General features: G+C 45.1%; 1 protein-coding gene across 1 annotated transcript in view; it reads right to left on the bottom strand.

The window, feature by feature from the left end:
* Nucleotides 1–3823: 3823 nt before the first annotated feature.
* LOC134589581 (complement decay-accelerating factor-like) overlaps nucleotides 3824–22561 on the bottom strand; it is a 42942-nt gene continuing 24204 nt past the window's right edge. The window contains exons 8-12 of the mRNA XM_063444343.1: nucleotides 21680–21776; nucleotides 15480–15556; nucleotides 6412–6482; nucleotides 5005–5404; nucleotides 3824–4414 (exon numbers count right to left, since the gene is read on the bottom strand). Coding sequence (XP_063300413.1) covers nucleotides 5231–5404; nucleotides 6412–6482; nucleotides 15480–15556; nucleotides 21680–21776 — 419 coding nt within the window. The 3' untranslated portion in view covers nucleotides 3824–4414; nucleotides 5005–5230. The remainder of the gene's footprint in view (nucleotides 4415–5004; nucleotides 5405–6411; nucleotides 6483–15479; nucleotides 15557–21679; nucleotides 21777–22561) is intronic.

The raw sequence follows: 22561 nt of genomic DNA, 5'->3' as shown, positions 1-22561 counted from the left end.
AAACATAAGAATGCCCCAGGATCCACACATAACGAGGAACGTGGCCTACAAAACAAAGAATAACGGTTAAACTTATATGTCTACAGAGGAATACCATCACAGCAAATGAGGACGCACGTAAAGCTGGAACCGCCCCGACTCCCAGCGCCCCAGGCGCATAAGTGCCTCCTTCGGGAAACCCAGTTCGTTCGCCTGCGTCGCCGCTCCAATTCTAAATTAATGCGTGGAATACAACCTGGGGTCCCCCCCCAACCTGACAATGCAACTCCGCAAGAGGCTCGCAAATTGAAAACGGCTCAGTGAGGACCCATTCAGATGGACCAGCAGCGAGCCTTCAGCGCCACCCCTGGCGCCTAGGTATGCCCGCAACAAGTACCCCGGACAAATTACACCCCTAGTAAGCCCGATACGTTCCCTCGCTCCCGTACCCGCTTGATCCGTCTTGGACCGCCGAATCAACAGTGTCACGCACTCCGGCGTCACTGAGACGTCGGAAAGCTTCAGCGCTGACACGGAGCACACCCTGGGGGCCACTAGCTCACCGATCCGCAGCGCCCCAAAGAAGCAATTAAACCAGGGTGACTGACAATCTCCTTCTGACTGGTAAGTCTCCTCCCCTGCTCCCCCCTTATAAATACTTCCATCTTTGCAACATTGTTGCTCCCATTATACCATCCCACTATCCTGGGCAGCAGTCATGCTCCCCCTTCCCTATATGTCCAGGGGGACACTTTATATTCCCAATAAAATTTTGTTTTCAACAATATACTTGAAGTCCCGTCTTCTCCCTTTGGACAGTGGATTCATTAGCCTCAATTGGCACCCTTGAGCCCGTTACACAGAGCTTGGTACGGCTCTGGACCATGTGAGTGGTAGTCCTATCTCTATTAACATTATATTTGTGTATACAGTTCACATTATGCTGTTTTATGTTCATATTTCAGGTACTATCCATTTTGTCATCGCTACATGGTTGTATTATTTATATCTTATATTTTCAATGGGTTTTTGTGTGTACACTGATATATTTTATTCTTGGTATTCTTAATAATGAACAAAGTTCAATTTAATCTGACATTAATTAAACTTGTACTGAGTGGAAAAATTTGGTTCAGCTGAACCATTTTTTTCTGAAAATGAAATTCCGTTTGGGACCTCTGAAATTCATTCATTTATTGGTTAAGCTTGTCCAAATAGCATTCATGAAAACAAATTCAGGAAAATAATTCAGTTAAACAAAAAGGGAACAAAAATCCAATCAGTGTACTTCACAATATATATCTGTATATAATATAAAAAGTCTGTATATAATTTGTAGTACACTGTAATTTTACACTTGAAGAAGCCTTTCTGCCAAAAAGCATTGTGGTTTATTTTTTTTAACTTGTTTTTAACATTAAAGTATAGTTGTCATTTACCTTCTCAGTATGTTTGACCATTTGTTAAACTTTTTATGTCTTTAAGAAGTTTTATCTTCAATTGTTCCTGGCACATCTATCATCCTTGAAGAACCTACTGCATGTTATCCCTGGATAGGATTATCCTCTGGATAACTTACTCAACATTATATCCCTGGTGGGGATCATACCCTCGAAATGATTATACTTGAGCGATTTCTACTGCTCTACCAAATGTGAGTAAACTACCATTCATTTTTATGTTTATTGATTTTAATACAGTAAGCACTATTTTTTTTTTAATTCGTTATTTTGTCTTGACACGACATGTTACATACATGTACTTGCACGGATTAAACATGAGTTAGCGTGGTTCTACATGGGTTAACAGAAAGTAACATGGTTTAATACAATCATTCAACGGACATGCCATGGGATCTCTGGAATCACATTGTGAACATGTTTTCGTGTTGTTAGTTATTATTTGGCTGTTATACATTAACATACATATCTGTAACTCCAGTCTGTGCGACCCAATCGTTGTCTTTCTAGTGTCAGGTAAAGTTTGCTCCCTGCCTATGGCAAGTCACAGGTGTTGTTAAGGGCTATACAGCCGTGTCCCTCTTCCGAGGTGTCAGTTGTCCGTATGTCCCACGTGTCTGCTCCCGTGAATGCATTACGTTGGTCAAATGTTTTGATAATTCCAATTAAGATTGGAGGAAAAGAGAAAGATAGTGAACAGATTGAGAGAGGGGGATGGTGTAGGTGGGGAGATGGGGGGAGGGGTAGGGTAGCGGCGGATCCACTGCCGGTGCCGATGAGTTGCCATCGGGGCCTGGTTATGTATTAGTTACTCAGGTCAGAGTTTTCCCAGGGTTCCCAGATCTTTTGAAATGTTTTTTGGGTGCCCCTTATTCTAGCTGTCAGGTCGTCCATTAGGTGGACTTCTTTTAGTCTGTTGATGACCCCTGCGATAGGCAGTGTGCCTGGCTTAAGCCAGTCTGAGGCTACTGCCCTCCTTGCTGCTAAGGTAATCTTATGGAGAAGCTTTTGTTCCTGTCTTGTCCAGCCGTCCAGAGTCCTACTTAAAAGGAATAGCCAAGGGTCGAGGTCTGGTGCTCTGCCAAAGACCCGAGTCAGTAGTGACTGTACCTGTTTCCAAAATGTGATCATCTGTGGGCATTTCCACCACATGTGGACGTACGTCCCCCTCAGTCCGCGCCCCCTCCAGCACTCATCCGTAGACGTCTTGTGCATTTGGTATAGTTTAACTGGTGTAGTGTACCATCGAAGCATTGTTTTGATAGATTGCTCCTGGAGGGTAACGCACACCGACGAGGTATGGTTTGCCTCCCAGATCTCTTGCCACTCTATGCCTTCCAGTGTGTCCCCTAGGTCTCTCTCCCAGTGTTCTGTATAGGCTAATTTTCCCCAGTCCCTAGCTTCCGAACAGAGATGGGCGTACATGAGCGTTATCATGCCCTTGAGTACTGTTTCTTGGAGGCAGATGCATTTGAAGAACGTCAACTGTTTCCGGGCCGCTGTTTTTATGTGTGCCAAATTCGCGAAGTCTCGAATTTGTATGTATCTAAAAAAATCTGCGGGTGTGAGGTGGCCCCGCTGTCTTAGTGTGTCAAAAGCGATGACCCCTGTTCCCTCGTACAGTTGGCAGATGCGTTGTAATCCTATCCTCTCTAAGTTTTGGAAGTCTCTAGCTATCATGCCTGGGATGAAGGCTTTATTGCATAAGTATGGCATAATAGGAGATTGGTCCGACGCCAGCTGGAATTTTAGTCTGAAGGTGTCCCATATCTGTAGGGAATTAATTATAGGTGGGCATGTGACCTTGATCTCTGGTCTGTTTTCTTTTGGTACCCACATGAGAAGCTGTGGGAGGTCGGCGCCTGTCATAAGGGATTCTACGTCGGCCCATTTGCTGTCGCTGGCGGAGAGTGCCACATTGCCGCCTGTGTCAGCTGTGTCGCTATGTAATAGTAATATATGTTTGGGAGACCCAGTCCCCCTCTCGAACGTGGTCTATATAATATATATCTGGATATTCTGTGTCTTTTGTTTTGCCATATGAAGACTCCGATCGCTCTCTGTAAGGGCTGCAGTGAGGCTTTTGTGACACGGATAGGGATCGCTTGGAACACAAATAATAATCTAGGCAAGATATTCATTTTAACGGCATGGATGCGACCCATCCATGAGATAGGCCTGTCCACCCATGTCTCCCTTTCCCGCACTAGTTGTTTTATTAAGGGCGTGTAGTTTTGATCGTATAGTTTTTCTGGTTTGGCCGTCAGGCGAATACCTAAATATTTAAGTGCGTGTTGTTCTATTTTTAGGTGGCAGTAAGCACTATTGTTTGCATTTTTTATTTTTCGGGGAGACTGACCCATATCCATCAGTGGGGATTTTACTCAGAGCTGGTCTATGGCTCTATTGAATGTGAGTGCTAGCCCAATGTCTCCATTGTGTGTCTTCCAGCTAACACCAGACAATCTGCACTATTATTGGTTATTTTAAGTTTTATTACATTTATTTACAAGCACTTTAAAGTCCAGACGGTTACCAACCAAGAATATCTCAAGTATACTTTGGACTTTTTGGACTCAGTATTTGGCGCAACCTGCATTATGTTTAGTATCTTTTCTGTTTTTGCTCTTTGTAAGGGGTTGAGGGTATCTCTTACATTCACTGATGAACTGCTAAATAGTGAAAAATTAAAATAGCATGACAGCAGGCAGGATATGTGCAGGGCCTTTACTCATCTAGCACTGTGTGGGTTTGTGCATGACACGGTAACATATACTCTTAATTCTCTTAAGTCCTGATTCACTTTGATTTATCCTGGTGGAGTGAGGGTGATAAGGCTGGAAGACTACAATGATTATGTATGTCGTCACTGGAGGTGTTTGCAAGGGACCGCAGGGGGAGATCGGACAGCCACAACATTCATATAAGATATTTCCTTATACTTGCCCCGCAGGCCAATAGTTGCCAGCCCTGCCCTTACAAAAGGGCACTCCCCATCCCCTCCCATTCCCATTCCCATCATTACCCTTCCCATCTTTTTCTTCTCTCTGTATATTTCCGACTTTAATTTTCACTTCTTATATCTATTACTATCATATCTTTTTACTCTGACTGACTTCTCCAATTCAACAAATTTGTCAGCAAAACCCCCGCACTAGTTGTGGTGGGTTACAGGGCACCTACAGATTAAACTAGGTCCGACAGGCCATCAAAAAAGGCGAACCCGTACGCTAGGTTGGAGATAGCTGATATAGCTAATCGGTGTATAAGTTAAACGAGTTGATGACTCTGGACACTTTGTCAGAGTAACAGGCGTACTATAGTCAGTCAAATTTCTTTGTTTTACTTATATTTCAAAACAGGGTGGGGCACCATGAATATATGGACTCTCATGGCCAACAAGCACTCATCCACTACATTGCTTATAGGCGGTTATTTGAATGTGCACTTTTGCTTGCCTCATTTTAATGTTGGTATATGAATATGTTCGTAGATGCTTTTGTATTATATTGTTTCTGTTGAATATGGTGTCTGACCTTGCAATAAATAAAGAATTAAAAAAAACAAAACAAAAGGGCACTCCAGTCAAATCAATTAGATGGAATGCTTATACTGCCTAAACTAAACATTATTTACTTTCTCTCTGGATAAATAAACTATATAGAACTTACTGGATACAACTGCAGTTCAGCAATGCAAAAATCAATGTAATCAAGTTAAGGTAAAGATGCATAATTGAACAGGGCTCTACAAAAAAGAATATAACATAATGAAATTGTTATTGATTTGAATCAAGCCTCTGTTTTCTTCTTCGCTATGTCTAACTTGAGGTTTTCTATCTGCAAGTAGAGATACTGAATCTGCAAGTACTTAGTCCACTCTTCTGGTGTTGAAGTGCAACTACTTAGGCTTTCTTGTATTGCCTGGATTTTTTCACACTCATCTCCCTGTGTTGTAGTTACGGGCTGTATAACAAGAAGACATATTAAATAAAATTGTGAGAACAAAGCCATTTTTGGGTAATAAAAATTATATTATTCTATATTTTATATTAATTTGGCTCAAGAGACTCACACTTCATTTTGTTCCATTTTAAGCTTAAATTACTGCTCCCTCATTTGTTATTTTAAAAAAGCCATAAAACTCCTTCCTGAGCTCTTCCTCCCCACTATAGTGATCAATACAGACGGGTTTTGTCCAATCCAGTCCTTCTCAAAGACAAGCACTGGAGACATAGCAACATGCGCTGCAATCTCCATACTAAGCGGATCCAATTAATCTCATAGAAAATCCTTGAATCCAAAGCAGGATTAACCATAAGGCCATCTTAGATAGCAACCTCGGGCCTGGGTTAGACAGGTTCTCCAGAACCATGGGGAACTTGGAATTCTTCACCATTCCTGTGTGAAGAATAAAAGGGGACCCCAAACTAGTACCCTGACTTGGGCCATTTGGAAGAGAATATTTTTAAAGCTTGAAGGTTTTAGGAAGAAAAATTACATCACAGTGTTGCTGTGGGTTACAACGCTCTTATCTCCTGGCACCTACAGACAGCAACAGCTTCCACCGGACCACAAGGGATCAGGGTACCCCGTCCCTCGCCCAAGGTAAGCACTAGGTTGGGGAGAACACAATTAATTTTTTTCTTTTAATCAACTATTTGTTTTAAGCAGCCCCCACACTACCACTACAGGCCCCTCTCCTCACATTATAGCCACTATCCCCCTTTATCACCCTACTTAAGCCCCTATCACCTTAACGCATCCAAACGCATATCCCAAACTTTTGCATATATGTCTGTGTAATATGTATATATAATGCCAGTGCTTTGAGGAAACTGGCATTGGGGCAGCATGGAGGCCCTGCCCATGTGTCATATACCAAAATCACAGTTCACAGCACAGATGTGTGCAGTGTGAAATTACAACTGAATATACTGACACAATAAAGGCACCATGTGGTTCTTACTCACCTCACTTTGTATTACAGTTGGAGTGATTAGAGTGATTGGAGTGGAATCAGTAGGAACAGTTGTGGGAATGGCTGTTAAAAAAAATGATAGAAAAAACATTATTATACACGGCTTCTGTATTGCCCCATAAAAATATGGTGCAGTAAATTACTTCATAAAAACACATATTGACCCAGCTATTTGTCATGTTTTAAACCTTATGTTTGTTTTATTTTATTTTTTTATAACATCATGGAATCTTTATATACAGCAGACATTTCAAACTGAACATAAAAATCGTGTGTTTGTCAGTTTATTACTGTATTACAGTGAATATAGTAACACCAATTATCTTTACGATACAGGGCACTGTAGGCCATTGCTGAAGTTGCATATATTCCCTGTAATATATTAGGTGCTTATAGAGACCTCTATTCCTCATCTCTACTCCTTGACAGCAAGAACAAAGCCATGAGGTTTGACCTACAAAGATAAAGGGTGCTCAAAAGGTAGATCCCCAGGTGTTGTAGAACTACAACCCCCATCATGCTTTGCTTGCCCTTAGAATGCCTCTGGAATGACAAAACATCATGGAAGCTGTAGTTTTAAAAGATCTGGGGATCTACCTTTTTGGCACCCCTGCTGTAGTGTGTGGCAAAAGGAGCGGGGATCACTGCTTAGAATTTCTTTCAAAGCTACAGAAGGACAGAATGTAGTCTTGGCATTAGAAGATATTCCTTTCTCTGCAGGGTGACATCAAGTACTTAAGCAAAGGAAGGATAAATTGGGTTTTATGGTCATAGCGACATTCAGTATTGTTTTGCAAAGCAAAACAAATGTTAGCACATGTACAGGCATTGGACTTATTGGTATTCTTGCTTCTATAAGGTATTGACAATCGTAATGTTTAAAATAGCGGTCAGTCAACTTTATACCTCATTCGGCTCAGTTTACAGCAGACTTGAGCAAAAACTAGTTTTAAGCGATTTGTCCAAACCCTGTCAGTCAACGAATGCATTGATTCTGTATGGTTTAACTTTGGCTTTACCTGTTGAGTCTACAGGTGAGATAGTTTTGGAATCTATTAATTCCGGTATAGTTTAACTCCTCAAGGATGGAGGCAATTGTACACGTTCTGATCAAAACAAATTCCAAACAAAACCTGGAATTTGACTATATCTCTGTTCAACCATAATTTACCTCTTTCATACTAAGTGCACCCACACTTATTATATATCATTTATTTCAGTGAGACATTTTTTTTGTGCATGTCATAATACTTTTAGCTTTTTTTTTTTTTTTTAATTCTTTATTTTTGTAGTGCAGGAGCTTCGTACAATCACTTGTGAGGTACCCCAACGGCAATCCTCTAGTGCATTATAAAACATTTAAACATAGGAGGTACAGGATTGATCTTGCACATTTTTATATGGTTGAGTTTTGCGGTATCCGGTATCGATTGTCATTACTTAAGCATATTCACAACATAAAATAAACTAAAATAAACTAAATTGCCGTCGCTTAACTTTCTGCTCACAGAATAAAATGAAGATGCTGTGTCCAGCGTGATGGTGACTATACCAGCAAACTAGTGTGGTTGATTCCGTTTTGTGAGTCGCTTATTTGAATCATGAATCAAAGTTAAACATAACTTTTAGTACCGGCTAGGCAAGTTATGGGGTGAATATAACATTTGCGATAGTCCCACTGTAGGGCCATAGTCCAGCTTTTTACTGCCATCCCCTCAAAACTTCGCTATTAAACATAGATTAACCATGGCTAGAACTTAAGGCCATATTAGTTTGTTGGTCGTAATTTGTGTCTAGAAACAACTATATGCTAGGTAAACACGTCGTGTGGAAAACAGTTATATGCTAGGCAGACCTTTCCCGCTTAGAAACAGTTATATGCTAGGCAGACCTTTCCCGCTTAAAATAGTTATGTGCTAGGCAGACCTTTCCTGCCTAAAATAGTTATATGCTAGGCAGACCTTTCCCGCTTAAATCAGTTATATGCTAGGCAGACCTTACCCGCTTAAATCAGCTTTTTGCTAGGCAGACCTTTCCCGCTTAAATCAGTTATATGCTAGGCAGACCCTTCCCGCTTAAGTTACAGTGTGGCAGAAGTAGGTCTGTGTGTGGAGCCTGGACATGGTGTGCTGTATATACATAGGCTGTGAGGTGCTAATGAACATATAAAAACATTGCTTCATCCTGCCCATACGTCAAGGTAGCGTCCCTGCATAATCTAAGTACAGTTATTTTCTGCATTATCAAGGGTTAACCGGTCTGAGTCAAATAACTGTGATTACAACTGCTGTTTGGTGGCATGGGTGTGGGGTATCTAGGGCATCCTATCAGTGATGTAGGCATTATAAACATAACTAATAATTATAAACATGCTGAAATAGAATGTCTGACTATACTGCGACTGTGTCTCTGAGTCTCAATAGCAGCTATGGGAGTAGTAACAATATGCCCTTAGAGCAGAGTAATCGGTGGAAGTCCAGGTAAACACATAAAAGAAGGAACAAAAGATCAGTCTCAAAATACCACTGGATGAGGCCAATCTGGGGTGCATTCGTGTTCTGAGGTCTTATTGTGCAGCATGCCTCTCGTACAGTTCATTTTGGGCGCTTCAGCCTATGCCCGATGTTGGGAGGATTTGGCCACTGTGACTGCGTGTGTCTCTCTTGGTGCCCCTCAGTGCGATGCATCTGCGGCTGGGGTCAGCTCCGGTATTGCCCCTGTATACCCCAATCATGGGCATGCTGTTGGGACTTTGGGGTTGACTGACGCTCTCCTTACCGCCTGTTCGGAAGTATGTGCCCGGGTTGGTGCGATCTCTCTCCCGTCTGCGCGCTTGCCGGTGCTTAATTGGGCGGGAGCCCGCTTGGAGTGCCTGCAGTGGGGCGCCATAGTAGCGTCGGCGGGTCTCCGGGCGGATCCACAAGGCCACCGCTCGGGCCGCTTGGAGAGAGGACATACCCCTGCTGCACAGCATCTCGTGGAAGGCCGAGCAGAGCCGGTCGAGGGCCTCTAGGGAGGAAGGCTGTAATCGGATGCTCGTGGCTCCTCTCTGTGGCTTTTGGTTGGCGGCCATCTTGGGCGTGCTCCCAGTATGTATGCTTGTTCGCTTGCTCTTGTCGCTTGTCCGCGTGGGCAAGTCGTTTGCCCTGCAGGGACCGGGATAACCCCCACCGGTCCGGGGGGGGGGGAGGGTTAGGGGGTCACTTGTGGTTGCTGGGGATTCTGGCATCGAAGAGAGCTGCCGCCTCCCTCCGGCACCCACTCCCGCAGGCCTCAGGTTGTTTGTCAGCTTATATGCCCCGATAGGCTTCAGAAGGGTATCCCCCGATTCCTCGGTGCACTCCCGACGTGGGTAGCACACCGCGGGGAGTCGTTGGGCTATATAGCCACCGATATTGCCTGAAGTTTCACTCGCCCGCCAGGAGCTCTTTCCCCGCGCGTCTGCTTGGCTTGGCGGTCAGACTCCGCCCCCCCAATACTTTTAGCTTTTAATGCAATAAAATACACATATTTGTGTTCAGCAATTTGCTTCAACGTCTCATTAAACTGCTTGCACAATCCATTTAACTTGGGTTGATAGGGTGAACTATGCAGGGGTTTTATCCCACACTGCCTCCACAGTTGCTTGATGAAGTGGGCTGGAAACTAGGTATCCTGGTCAGATACAATTTTTGGATGAAAGCACACCCTGGAGAATGTCTGGAACAGAGAAGTGGCTATCATGTCTGCCTGAATATTCAACAGGACAATGGCCTCAAAATATCTGATGAAATAATCTACAACTGCTTTCTCCTGTGGACAGCCATTGTGAATGTAACCAACTTGTTTACACCTGAAACATCTCAGTCCCATTTTCTGTGGAGCACTGACAGCCAAGCAGGAAGCTATGCAGATTGGGTGGGAAGTTGGGGCTCAACAGATTCCGACTTTCTGGCATCCTGATACTCATCTGCCAGGATTGCAGCCTTCTCAACTGTTAGAGGTTGGCATAGTTGTAGAACTGCTTCAGTAATATCAACTATGTTGCATCAGCCTGGATGGTTGCTTGGCACCCCTGCATCCAGTTAACATCTGGTGTGCCCACACGGTATGCGATACCCTGGACATTTTCCAACATTCCCGAAACTTGATTCAATATGCTGGCATGTAGGGCTAGCAGCCTTTCCTTGACCCATTTGTAAATTGTACTGTCCTTATCTGGCATGGCTTGATACAGATTAGCGGCCCATCCAAACAGCGTACTTGAAAGAAAAGGGAGGCAGTCAGTTGGTTTCGCCTCTCAGTCTTGCAAGTACCCATCAATATTGTCTTTGGCCTTGTTGAACACGTTAAATAGGTCCCCCCCCCTTATTGTTATTTTTAGGGCCCCCACCCACCGCTCAGGGGTGGGGGCCGGGGGGGACAGTAGGTCCCCCCTTATTGTTAATTTTAGGGCCACCCTTATTGTTATTTTTAGGGCCCCCACCCGCCGCTCAGGGGTGGGGGCCGGGGGGGGGGGACAGTAGGTCCCCCCCTATTGTTTTTTTTAGGGCCCCCACCCGCCGCTCAGCGGTGGGGGCCAAGGGGTAGGACAATAGGTCCCCCCCCATTGGTATCTAGGGCCCCCACCCGCCGCTCAGGGGTGGGGGCCGGGGGAGGACAATAGGTCCCCCCCTATTGGTATTTAGGGCCCCCACCCGCCGCTCAGGGGTGGGGGCCGGGGGGAGGACAATAGGTTCCCCCCTATTGGTATTTAGGGCCCCCACCCACCGCTCAGGGGTGGGGGCCAGGGGGAGGACAATAGGTCCCCCCCTATTGGTATTTAGGGCCCCCACCCACCGCTAAGGGGTGGGGGCCAGGGGGGAGGACAATAGGTTTAATAGACATGCCCCTACTCGCGGTATTGCGAGTAGGGGCACAATTTACTAATACTAAGTAATTTTTACTTAGTTTTAGTAAATTTGGCCACAAACAACTAAATAAAAATTAGGGCGCGGACCGAACATCGCGGATGTTCGCCATCCGTGGCGAACGCGAACACGCTATGTTCGCCAGGAACTATTTGCCAGCGAATCATTCGGGACATCACTACATGTGAGGGGTGCACCGTATGTGTGTAAGAGGGTGCACGGTATGTGTGTGAGGGGGTGCACGGTATGCATGTGAGGGGTGCTGTGTGTGTGAGGGTGCTGTGTGTGTGGAAAAGGGTGCAGAGTATGTGTGTAAGGGGGTGCATGGTATGCGTGTGAGGGGTTCTGTGTGTGTGAGGGTGCTGTGTGTGTAAGAGGGTGCAGGGTATGTGTGTGAGGGGGTGCACGGTATGTATGTAAGGGGGTGCACAGTATGCGTGAGAGGGTGCAGGGTATGTGCAGGGCCGGCGCCACCATTAAGTGAACTAGGCAATCGCACTGGACAAGCAGCTCTTGAACCGCCCCCAGCCCCGGGCAGATCCTCAAGGCGCACGAAAATGGGGGCGCCGAGAGCAGCCCTGAAGCAGGGGGCCCATGAGGTGGCCATTTGGCTACCTCAGGGCGCCCCCAAAGCCGTCCTTCAGAATGGCAAAGCTTACCTTGCTTTGCCATACTGATGGCAGATGCCTTCTTGCTTACCCTAATGGCAGATGCCTGCTCTGCCAATGAATGCTGGAGGAGAGGCTTCAACTCATCCCTTGCGTGCCATCTGTGATGCAGGGAGCCGGAATAGGGAGTCATTCTGGCCCTGGCATACTAAACAGCGCACTGGAGGAGTGAGGAGCTGCCCCACACTGGACCCCAGGGCTGGATGTCTGAGTCTGTGTATCAGTGAGTGTCTGAGTGTTTGACTGTCAGTGAGTGTCTGTGTGTGTGTCTGTCAGTGAGTGAGTGTATGTATGTCAGTGTGTCTGTCAGTGAGTGAGTGTATGTATGTCAGTGAGTGTCTGTGTCTGTGTGTTTGTGTGTGTGTGTCTGTCTGTCTGTCAGTGAGTGAGTGTATGTTTCCCATGAGCACAGTGCTGTGTCGGAGCATTGCCATGGTAATGCGCAGCAGCGCTCTGACTTGATTGTTCGCAGGAGGATCACAGCATCCTGGGTTCTCCTTCTGCCCTGCAGTCTACCGGGTCCTACATCCCTCCATCTCCCTTAACAAACTGCCAGGAGACTGGTGAGGGAGATCTTTAATTTCCCCACCGGCCCGGGAAAAGCATACAGCCGCGCGCCGGACGTTCCCCACCCCTGGAGTAGCCGTTTAGACGGGTGAAAGCATGGTGAAAGCTTAAGTGGACTGGCAATAAATTCTTGTGGACCGGCGCCGGTCTACAGACCACCAGTTGAAGACTACTAATCTAGCACTCAAGAGCTAGGTAAAATGTAGGTAAAATGCAGGTAGCGTAGTTACAATCCTTTTCTCCCAAGAACTAGACAACACCTAGCTTGGAGGTTTAAACACTGGCCTCGGCCTCACTCAACTCAGTGAAAGACTGCATTTTCCATCCTGCAGTGAAACACCTACCACTCTCAGGCCTCACTCAACTCAGTGAAAGACTGCATTTTCCATCCTGCAGTGAAACACCTACCACTCTCAGGCCTCACTCAACTCAGTGAAAGACTGCATTTTCCATCCTGCAGTGAAACACCTACCACTCTCAGGCCTCACTCAACTCAGTGAAAGACTGCATTTTCCATCCTGCAGTGAAACACCTACCACTCTCAGGCCTCACTCAACTCAGTGAAAGACTGCATTTTCCATCCTGCAGTGAAACACCTACCACTCTCAGGCCTCACTCAACTCAGTGAAAGACTGCATTTTCCATCCTGCAGTGAAACACCTACCACTCTCAGGCCTCACTCAACTCAGTGAAAGACTGCATTTTCCATCCTGCAGTGAAACACCTACCACTCTCAGGCCTCACTCAACTCAGTGAAAGACTGCATTTTCCATCCTGCAGTGAAACACCTACCACTCTCAGGCCTCACTCAACTCAGTGAAAGACTGCATTTTCCATCCTGCAGTGAAACACCTACCACTCTCAGGCCTCACTCAACTCAGTGAAAGACTGCATTTTCCATCCTGCAGTGAAACACCTACCACTCTCAGGCCTCACTCAACTCAGTGAAAGACTGCATTTTCCATCCTGCAGTGAAACACCTACCACTCTCAGGCCTCACTCAACTCAGTGAAAGACTGCATTTTCCATCCTGCAGTGAAACACCTACCACTCTCAGGCCTCACTCAACTCAGTGAAAGACTGCATTTTCCATCCTGCAGTGAAACACCTACCACTCTCAGGCCTCACTCAACTCAGTGAAAGACTGCATTTTCCATCCTGCAGTGAAACACCTACCACTCTCAGGCCTCACTCAACTCAGTGAAAGACTGCATTTTCCATCCTGCAGTGAAACACCTACCACTCTCAGGCCTCACTCAACTCAGTGAAAGACTGCATTTTCCATCCTGCAGTGAAACACCTACCACTCTCAGGCCTCACTCAACTCAGTGAAAGACTGCATTTTCCATCCTGTAGTGAAACACCTACCACTCTCAGGCCTCACTCAACTCAGTGAAAGACTGCATTTTCCATCCTGTAGTGAAACACCTACCACTCTCAGGCCTCACTCAACTCAGTGAAAGACTGCATTTTCCATCCTGTAGTGAAACACCTACCACTCTCAGGCCTCACTCAACTCAGTGAAAGACTGCATTTTCCATCCTGTAGTGAAACACCTACCACTCTCAGGTACTGACTGAAGCTGGAAGATACTCCACATCCTGTATTCCTGGATTGCTAACATTCTCATGTATTACTATAGATTTGTAACCATTTTACCTGTAGTTTGTAATATTCTGTGCATGCAGTATGTACTATAGTCATTTAATGTTTCTGAACAATATTTCATGTAGACACAGTTATTAATATTTTGGGTGATAGAATTTGGTTGCTAAACTTTTCAATAGTATAGAACACATGGATACTCTACCCCTCCCCCCCCCTCTTTTCTCCTCCCCCCCCCCTCTTTTCTCCTCCCCCAGTTGTAAATACCTCCATATAACTGTTCAATCCTATTCTCTGTTATTCAGGCCTCACTCAACTCAGTGAAAGACTGCATTTTTTCTCCCCACTTCCCACCCACCCAGGGTCCCCCTTAATATATAGCATGCTCCTCCAGCTGTTTGAGATTCTCACCCAATTACCTCTTCATTCCCCTAACATCTTACCAATAGCTGCTTCTCTGTTAACTCGTTCAGCCATCACCTCCAAACTTCCCCTGCTACCTCTTGTCTCAAATCCCCATGGTTTCCTTTAGATTGTAAGCTCACGGGCCATCTAGCCAAGCACTTTATATAAAAGAGCTCCAATGGCTAGATATCAGCTTACGGGCAGGGCTCTCTTACCTCTTGTATTTGTCTGTGTATATTGTACGTTTCTCCACTAATTGTACAGCGCTGCGGAATCTGTTGGCGCTTTATAAATAGCAATAATAAATAAATAAATAATAATAGCAGTCTTGGATAATTTTGAGGCAGTTGCTTCCCCCGACTAGCGCAGTTCGACTACACAAATCTGGTTTCGCCGCTCATCTTGTTTGTAGATAGGGCCCACTGCTCCCGGATCGCCATTTATGAGGCGTTGAGCCCATAGATGACCTGTCTGTCCCAAACACTCATTCTGCATAAAGTGAATATTAACCAGTTTTAATAGATTCGATACCCTTTGAATCTAGTCGCAGCTACTGCAGATGTGAATATGGCCAAGCCTTAATGTTGGGGTGAAACAGAACCCTTTATTGCACACCAACATATATTTATACAGCGCAAAAGTGGATTCAACCTCCAGGAGGTGATCCACATAACGCAATACAATCCTTCCCCTGCGCCACTCTGTCTGGGCTGATAAGAGTTCATAAGGTCAGATTGGGATCTAATGAAATCTCCCACCCACCTAAGGATTACCTAAAGCGGCATTGTTAATTTGGGGTTCTGTAAAACAAAACATATATCAACATATTTTGTGGCAAAATTTCTCTTTTAGAAAGACAATAGAATAGAGTAAAACATAGTTATCATAAACTTTTTAAGAAAATAGGTTTTATGCAGCTTACTTACATGTACATTCAGGTGCATTGTCACTCCAAACACCATCAGCTGTACATTGCAGTTGTGGATTCCCTATTAAAATATATCTGCAAGAGTTAAAGGTTATAATTATTGAGTACTTAAAGTGACCAGTGGAGGTTAAATTCAAGAGCAAATGACCAACCTTAGATCCTACCAGTTTATCATCTGAAACATTTCACTGGATGTAAATCTAACTCCCTCTCTAAACTCATGTGGCATTGGATTCTTCTTATAGGAGTCGTAAGTCATCTGCACTATCTCAGAACACTCCCCTGTACACACCCCAGTCACACCCCTAAAATGAATGTCTCTTTGGCCAATTGAAAGCCCCTGCAGTCTCACTGCTCAATTCACTGCCATTTAAAGCCTACACAAAAAAAAAATATTTTTTATTCAGGTCTTACAGCACAGTGTGTTTACTTTAAAAGTTTTTAACTTCTGCCCTGTTAATTGAACTTTAATCACACACAGGAGACTACAGCAGGCTCTAGCAAGCTGATAAGATAGATCTCTCTTTAGAGGAGTGTCAAGTTTAACTTGTCCCTGACTGCTCGATCCCCTGTATGCTATTTAAGTAGCTACTTTATAGTCGTTTTGTTTTCTCACGCATGTACCTCTATGTTTCATAACTACATCAACCTCTAGAAACCTAACTCTCTGTACAGTCATTGCATACATCTCTGCTGTGGATTTCTTGGTTGTCGCAGTGCCAGATGATCATGGAGGCTCCACCTTCGAATCTGGTGTCATACTCCATGACAATGCTTGAAACTATGTTAAAGTGCAGAAGACTTCAGTCACTTTGTAAAAGAGTGTTCATTTGCATGGTCGTATTTTCAGTTAAATCACATAAATTTACAACTGTTCTCGGTCCTGCATTCCTTTATTCTCTCTTATCTCTGTTATAAGACATATCTGTTATCTCTTTACAAAGAACTACTTTGTAAAGCGAGCCAAAATGCCTACCTGAGACGGAGGATCACAGCAACATCCAGTGGCGAATAGATGCTGCTTTTGCCCGATTCTGGCACAGGCTAGGAAAACGGCTGCAAGCACCTCAAGCGAACCTGCACTCCCTGCCAGATAAATGCAAGCTAGACTGTGCCCACGGGGAGAGGAGAAAGATACCACCACAAGGGCAGCCAGACCGCAAGACTGGAGCTGGGGTTGGGGGGAAGAGGCGCCCCACTCCGGGTACAGCGACTATCCCCAAGCTAACCACGCAAGCACGCAGCCCACCCAGGCTGAGGGCCGCTAAGAGACTGCCTCCACAGCATCGACCACCCTGCAGGAGGAATGCTCGCCGCAGGCGGCGATGGAAAACCGGCTCCAACTGCACCCGATATGGGAATGCCTCGAACTCACAGAGCCCTCGAGTCCGTGGTCAGACAATGCTTCCCTCTATAAGGGCATGGGGCTGGAGGGGGTCCTCGCCCCGCAATTGTCGCTCCCACACCCTTTGCCTTTCCATCCCTGATGACAACCTGCCGCGAACCGGCATGGGCTGAACGGGACTGATTTGCGAACACGCAGAGATTTCTAACTCTCTCCTCTCACTTTCTTTTTTTTTTTTACTTCTCTATATCCTACTTACAAACGATGAAACGCTATGTTTATAATTATTGCCTTTAACGCAGCCTACATTATAATTGCACTGTTTTCTCCTATTATGTCGCACCACATAGATGTGCTGTTTACAAGTTTACTTTGTGGGACAAATCTTAGCCATATGACTAATCTTATAGCTTGGGCAACATTGTTGCTCTTGCAGAGCTAATCTAATACCACAACACACTCCTGCACACAATTAACATGTACCTGAACGGTACCCATAAAAGCAAATGAGGGAGTGCCTGGGCTAGCATGCTTCTTACCATTTAAACTGAGCTTAAGCAAGCCCGTCCAGGCGTTACCCGTCACACCTGACTCATGTGTTATATAATTGTTTACTATTCATGAGGTACCATAACGTGCGTAACCATACTAACCTGTACACTACTATTAAGTGCAAAAAGATATGGAAGGGCTGCGCCAAATAAGGGTAGATAGTCCAGTAAAGTATTGCTAGGGTGCCAGTAGATGGTCTAGGATACTTGATAGAGTTCCTCTGTGGATGCGTATTCAAGAGAGCTATGGCCAGCTCTGGTGTGGATTGCGTACAGCGGTATAATCCCCGCTTATGAGATATGTAGGGAGGGGGTCTCCGTCAACACCGTCTGGTAGTCCAGAGCTCGGAAAAGAAAGACAGAAAGCGACAATAGTGCTCTCAATTTTGATGTGGTTCAGTGTGCAGATAAGAAGAGGTAAAAAACTCACATTTGAGGGAGCTGTGGCCAGCTCTGGTGTGGATAGCGTACTGCGGTATAATCCCCGCTTATAGGATTTGTAGCGGCGATACGTCCGTCAGCACCGTCTGGTGATCCAAGGCTCCAATATAGAAAAATAAAAAGCAGCAATAGTGCTCTCAATTGTGATAGGTTAAGAGAGTAGTAGAGGAAATAAAATAATACTCACAAAGATAGAGCAGAGGTACTGCTCTATGGATAGGCGCTGGTGGTATGATCCCCACCTAGGATTTCTTGGAGTACTGGAACTTTAAAATTGCCAGTGGAAGTAAAAGTAACCAGGAAAGGTTAAAATGCCAGGAATAGGTAAAAAAAAAGTTTAAAGTGCATAGAGAGTGCAATAAAAAGAGGATTGGTACAATAAAGTAGCCAAAAAACTTTTATTGATCTAAAATACACAATAAAATACAGAATTAATAACCATAAACGCGTTTCACCATAAGTGGCTTCTTCAGAATGGAAGCCACTTATGGTGAAACGCGTTTATGGTTATTAATTCTGTATTTTATTGTGTATTTTAGATCAATAAAAGTTTTTTTTTTACCTATTCCTGGCATTTTAACCTTTCCTGGTTACTTTTACTTCCACTGGCAATTTTAAAGTTCCAGTACTCCAAGAAATCCTAGGTGGGGATCATACCACCAGCGCCTATCCATAGAGCAGTACCTCTGCTCTATCTTTGTGAGTATTATTTTATTTCCTCTACTACTCTCTTAACCTATCACAATTGAGAGCACTATTGCTGCTTTTTATTTTTCTATATTGGAGCCTTGGATCACCAGACGGTGCTGACGGACGTATCGCCGCTACAAATCCTATAAGCGGGGATTATACCGCTGTACGCTATCCACATCAAAATTGAGAGCACTATTGTCGCTTTCTGTCTTTCTTTTCCGAGCTCTGGACTACCAGACGGTGTTGACGGAGACCCCCTCCCTACATATCCCATAAACGGGGATTATACCGCTGTACGCAATCCACACCAGAGCTGGCCATAGCTCTCTTGAATACGCATCCACAGAGGAACTCTATCAAGTATCCTAGACCATCTACTGGCACCCTAGCAATACTTTACTGGACTATCTACCCTTATTTGGCGCAGCCCTTCCATATCTTTTTGTATCTATCCACCGAAGGATCCGAGGGGTTTTCCTTAATTTGGGTTGCTGCCTACCTTGACTAATTTTGTGATTACTACCGCTGAATTCTTTTTGTGTTTATCTACTACTATTAAGTGCTATTTTTATAAATCTTTATTTTTGCGGGTAATCAGAAACATATCATGTTACAATGTGTGCCATAAAGGCTTTCAAGTAAGGTTACAGTTTGCAGTAAAAACAGCGTCACTTGCATATAATATACCCAAATTTTATAATGAGCATTTTCAGATAAGAATTCCTCTCAACAGTACAGCCGGATAGGTCAGTTAGTGACTGGAGGTTGCCGGTATTTAGCGTGTACACCCTCTTTGTAGTCGGGTAAGGCTTTGTCGGGGGTTAGTGTTGTCTAGGGCGCGTGGGTGTGGGGTAATACAGTTTGTCAACTGGTAGATAAGGTCCTAGTCTACCGTGGAGGTTAGTCTATGGGAAGTCGTGTCGGCTGGGTTGGCTGTTATACGTGCCCTGGATTCTCTCGCCTGCATACTAAGGGATGGGCACGTGTTCTAAGGGAGGGGGGAGGGTAGGAGTAAGTAGCTGGTCATGGTGGCTGGCTTGCTGCTTGCAGAGCCAGGTGTAAGGAGCAGTATTCTAGAGGTCATTATAGTCAAACCGCATGAAGATTTAAGTGAACTTCTAAACAAAACAAGTTATAAAATAAAATAGAATAAAACCAGACCCCGAATGGCAATGTGAACAACAGTAGTTACACAGTTCATGTAGGAGATTCTGGCGCGCCCGTTCTCGACCCCCTAGGCACAAATGGGTTAATGTTTGCGACAGTCCATGAAGGGCGGGTGAGCACCGGGGCCGCCTCCGCTGGTAAGCCTAGTGCTCGGAGGAACGCTGGCGCCTCCGACTTGTGGGTTAGGATGTGCATCCTGCCGTCTTTCTCCGCCATCAGTCGGTGTTGCCCCCATTTGTATGGGATGGTTTTCTCCCGCAGCTGCTGAGTGATCTGTCCAAGGGATCTCCTCCATGCCAGAGTGTGCCTGGAAATGTCCCTGTAAAAGATCAGCTGTGCTCCTTCAAAGGGGACGTGGGAGAGTCCTTGGTAGCGCCCATGAGGGCCCCCCGGTCAGAGTCCCGGTTAAATTTAACAAGTACATCCCTTGGGGCTTCTAGAGGTGCTTTAATGGCTTTGGGGAGCCGAAAGACAGAGTCCACTCCCATCTGCTTCACTTGTTTAGGCATTAGTATTGTTGCTAGCAACCGTCGGCAGTAATGAGGCAACTCAGAGTTGGCAACTGATTCAGGGACCCCTCGGATCCGCACATTCCGTGCCTTCGCCCTATCTTCCATATGAGCTAGCTGTGTAGTCAGGGCTTTACATTGTTTTTGCAGCGACCCCAGGGATGCGTCTGTGGCAGTTTGGGCCACCCCGGCACCCCTGAGGGTCTCTTCCACTGTAGCCACGCGGGTTGTGAGTGTCGAGACTTCCTCTCTGACGAGCGCCATATCGGCGTGGAACATCGCCTGTATTTCTTTAATCAGCGCCTTTATATCCGCTTTCGTGGCTGGGGCAGAGTCCCCGAGTTCCAAGGGCGACGGGGGCTTGGCTGGTACCTTCGGTGGAGGTAGGTAAGCTGCTGTCTGGCTCTCATCATCCGATGATGGCGAGGTGGAGGCCTCTGCCGGCGCCATCTTGCTTAGGCCGGGCCGCGGCCGCGAGGTCGTGCAAAGAAAAGTCCCTATGTCTCTGGTACCGGAGCTGGGGTCGGCTTTATATTTCTTGGCCTTTTTGCCCATGATGTAAGGCACACCGAGAGCGTTGTTTAGCTTGTTATTTATGGCGTTTTTCTCCTAAATTCAGCGGTATGTGGATTTTCGTAGCGGAGCTACTGCAAGGTGCGTCCTGCTTGCTCGGGTGCTGGCTCCGCCCCCTATTAAGTGCTATTTTAAATGTCACAAGATGTATCGCTCTGTTACTGCTTACCACCACACCTTTTATATGGTACATGGCATGCCTGACGTTTAACCTTGCTCCCACTGACCCACTCGAAGCACAATAACGCTATTCCTCAGTTCATATAGCATAAAATCTCATAGCACACCCTGTTATCTAGACTGAATGGTGTATACAGCGCAGAACTACCTCACTTTCGTTACGTATTACTACACTGTTGGACTTGAATATGTTTTTGCTACACGACATAACAAAACAACAAAAAATTAGGCTGCACTATTCAGGAAATGTAATTTCTCACGTTAACGATGTACTAACCCTATACTGTAAAACGTTCTTGCATTTCCCTCTCTTTATTTTGTACCCCATCTCATATGTCTCAATAAAAGAAAGATTGACAAAAAAAAATAATGAAAAAAACAAACACACTTCATGCTTTTCCCCCTCCGGGTTAAGCTCAGAGAGTGTGCTTCTGGCTCTCACTCAGCTGCACTGTAGGGGGCGAGCTGTTCCCGTCAGATGCCAAGTAAGAAGACAATCCATTTTCAAATGGTTGGATCCTTACAATGAGTGGCACCAGGGCATTCTTGGCACTACAGTGTAGTAGTTATGGCGCTTGGAGTATTCCTTTAATTACTCATAGTGCACATGATGGTGATGTAAAAAATATAAAACATAATGATGTGTTAATTTTATAAGAGATTTGCTAAAGAACAACACAATACCATACAAGATATATAGAAAGATATGTTTGGTTACTACGGTACTTATTGAACTTACCCATCATTGCAGCTGTAGTTTGCTTTGAAACCAAATGTTATGTCTGTTACTTCTACAATTCCATTTGTGATATTTTCTGGCATTTCACATGACACAACTGCAATGAATAAAAAATTATAATAAATATGGGATATATTTACTTGATTTAATTAACGCATGCACTATTGAGTTGTTTTTTAAACTATTTGCCCACTGGCTACAAGCATAAATAGATTCAATTGCATAAATACATCTTTGTTGTTAATTTGGTTGGTTCCAGGCAAAAAACCGACTGTCAAACAAGACTTTGCTATATTATTTTGTGTAAGATGCACATATCAGAATTACTGTGTTTAAAACAGACAGCAGATTGTATAGACCAAGATATGCTAATTCATGTGAAATTAAATTTCAGAAGGAATTGCCTTAAAGGGACACTGTAGGCACCCAGACCACTTCTGCCCATTGGAGTGGTCTGGGTGCCAACTCCCACTACCCTTAACCCTGCAAGTGTAATTATTGCAGTTTTTTTTTAACTGCAATAATTACCTTGCAGGGTTAAGTCATCCCCTAGTGGCTGTCTATTAGACAGCCACTAGAGGGAACTTCCTGCTCTATAGCACAGGACCTCCAGCGTCGCTCAATTCCCCATAGGAAAGCATTGAATATCGCTTTCAATGCTTTCCTATGGGGTGCGCATTAGGTCTCCTCGGCCTGTGGGCGGGATCAGTCTCGCCCACCGGCCGACGTAGGCAGAAGGTGGAGCGGCGGGGGAGGAGCAGGCAGCGACGTGGGACACCCTCAGACACACACAGCACCCTCAGACACACACACAGCACCCAAACATACACAGTGCACTCAAACACACACAGCGCACTCAAACACACACAGCGCACTCAAACA

Source organism: Pelobates fuscus, chromosome 1 (assembly GCF_036172605.1).
Source record: "Pelobates fuscus isolate aPelFus1 chromosome 1, aPelFus1.pri, whole genome shotgun sequence".
In the NCBI taxonomy this organism is placed as follows: Eukaryota; Metazoa; Chordata; class Amphibia; order Anura; family Pelobatidae; genus Pelobates; species Pelobates fuscus.
This window is presented reverse-complemented; position numbering and strand designations above follow the sequence as displayed.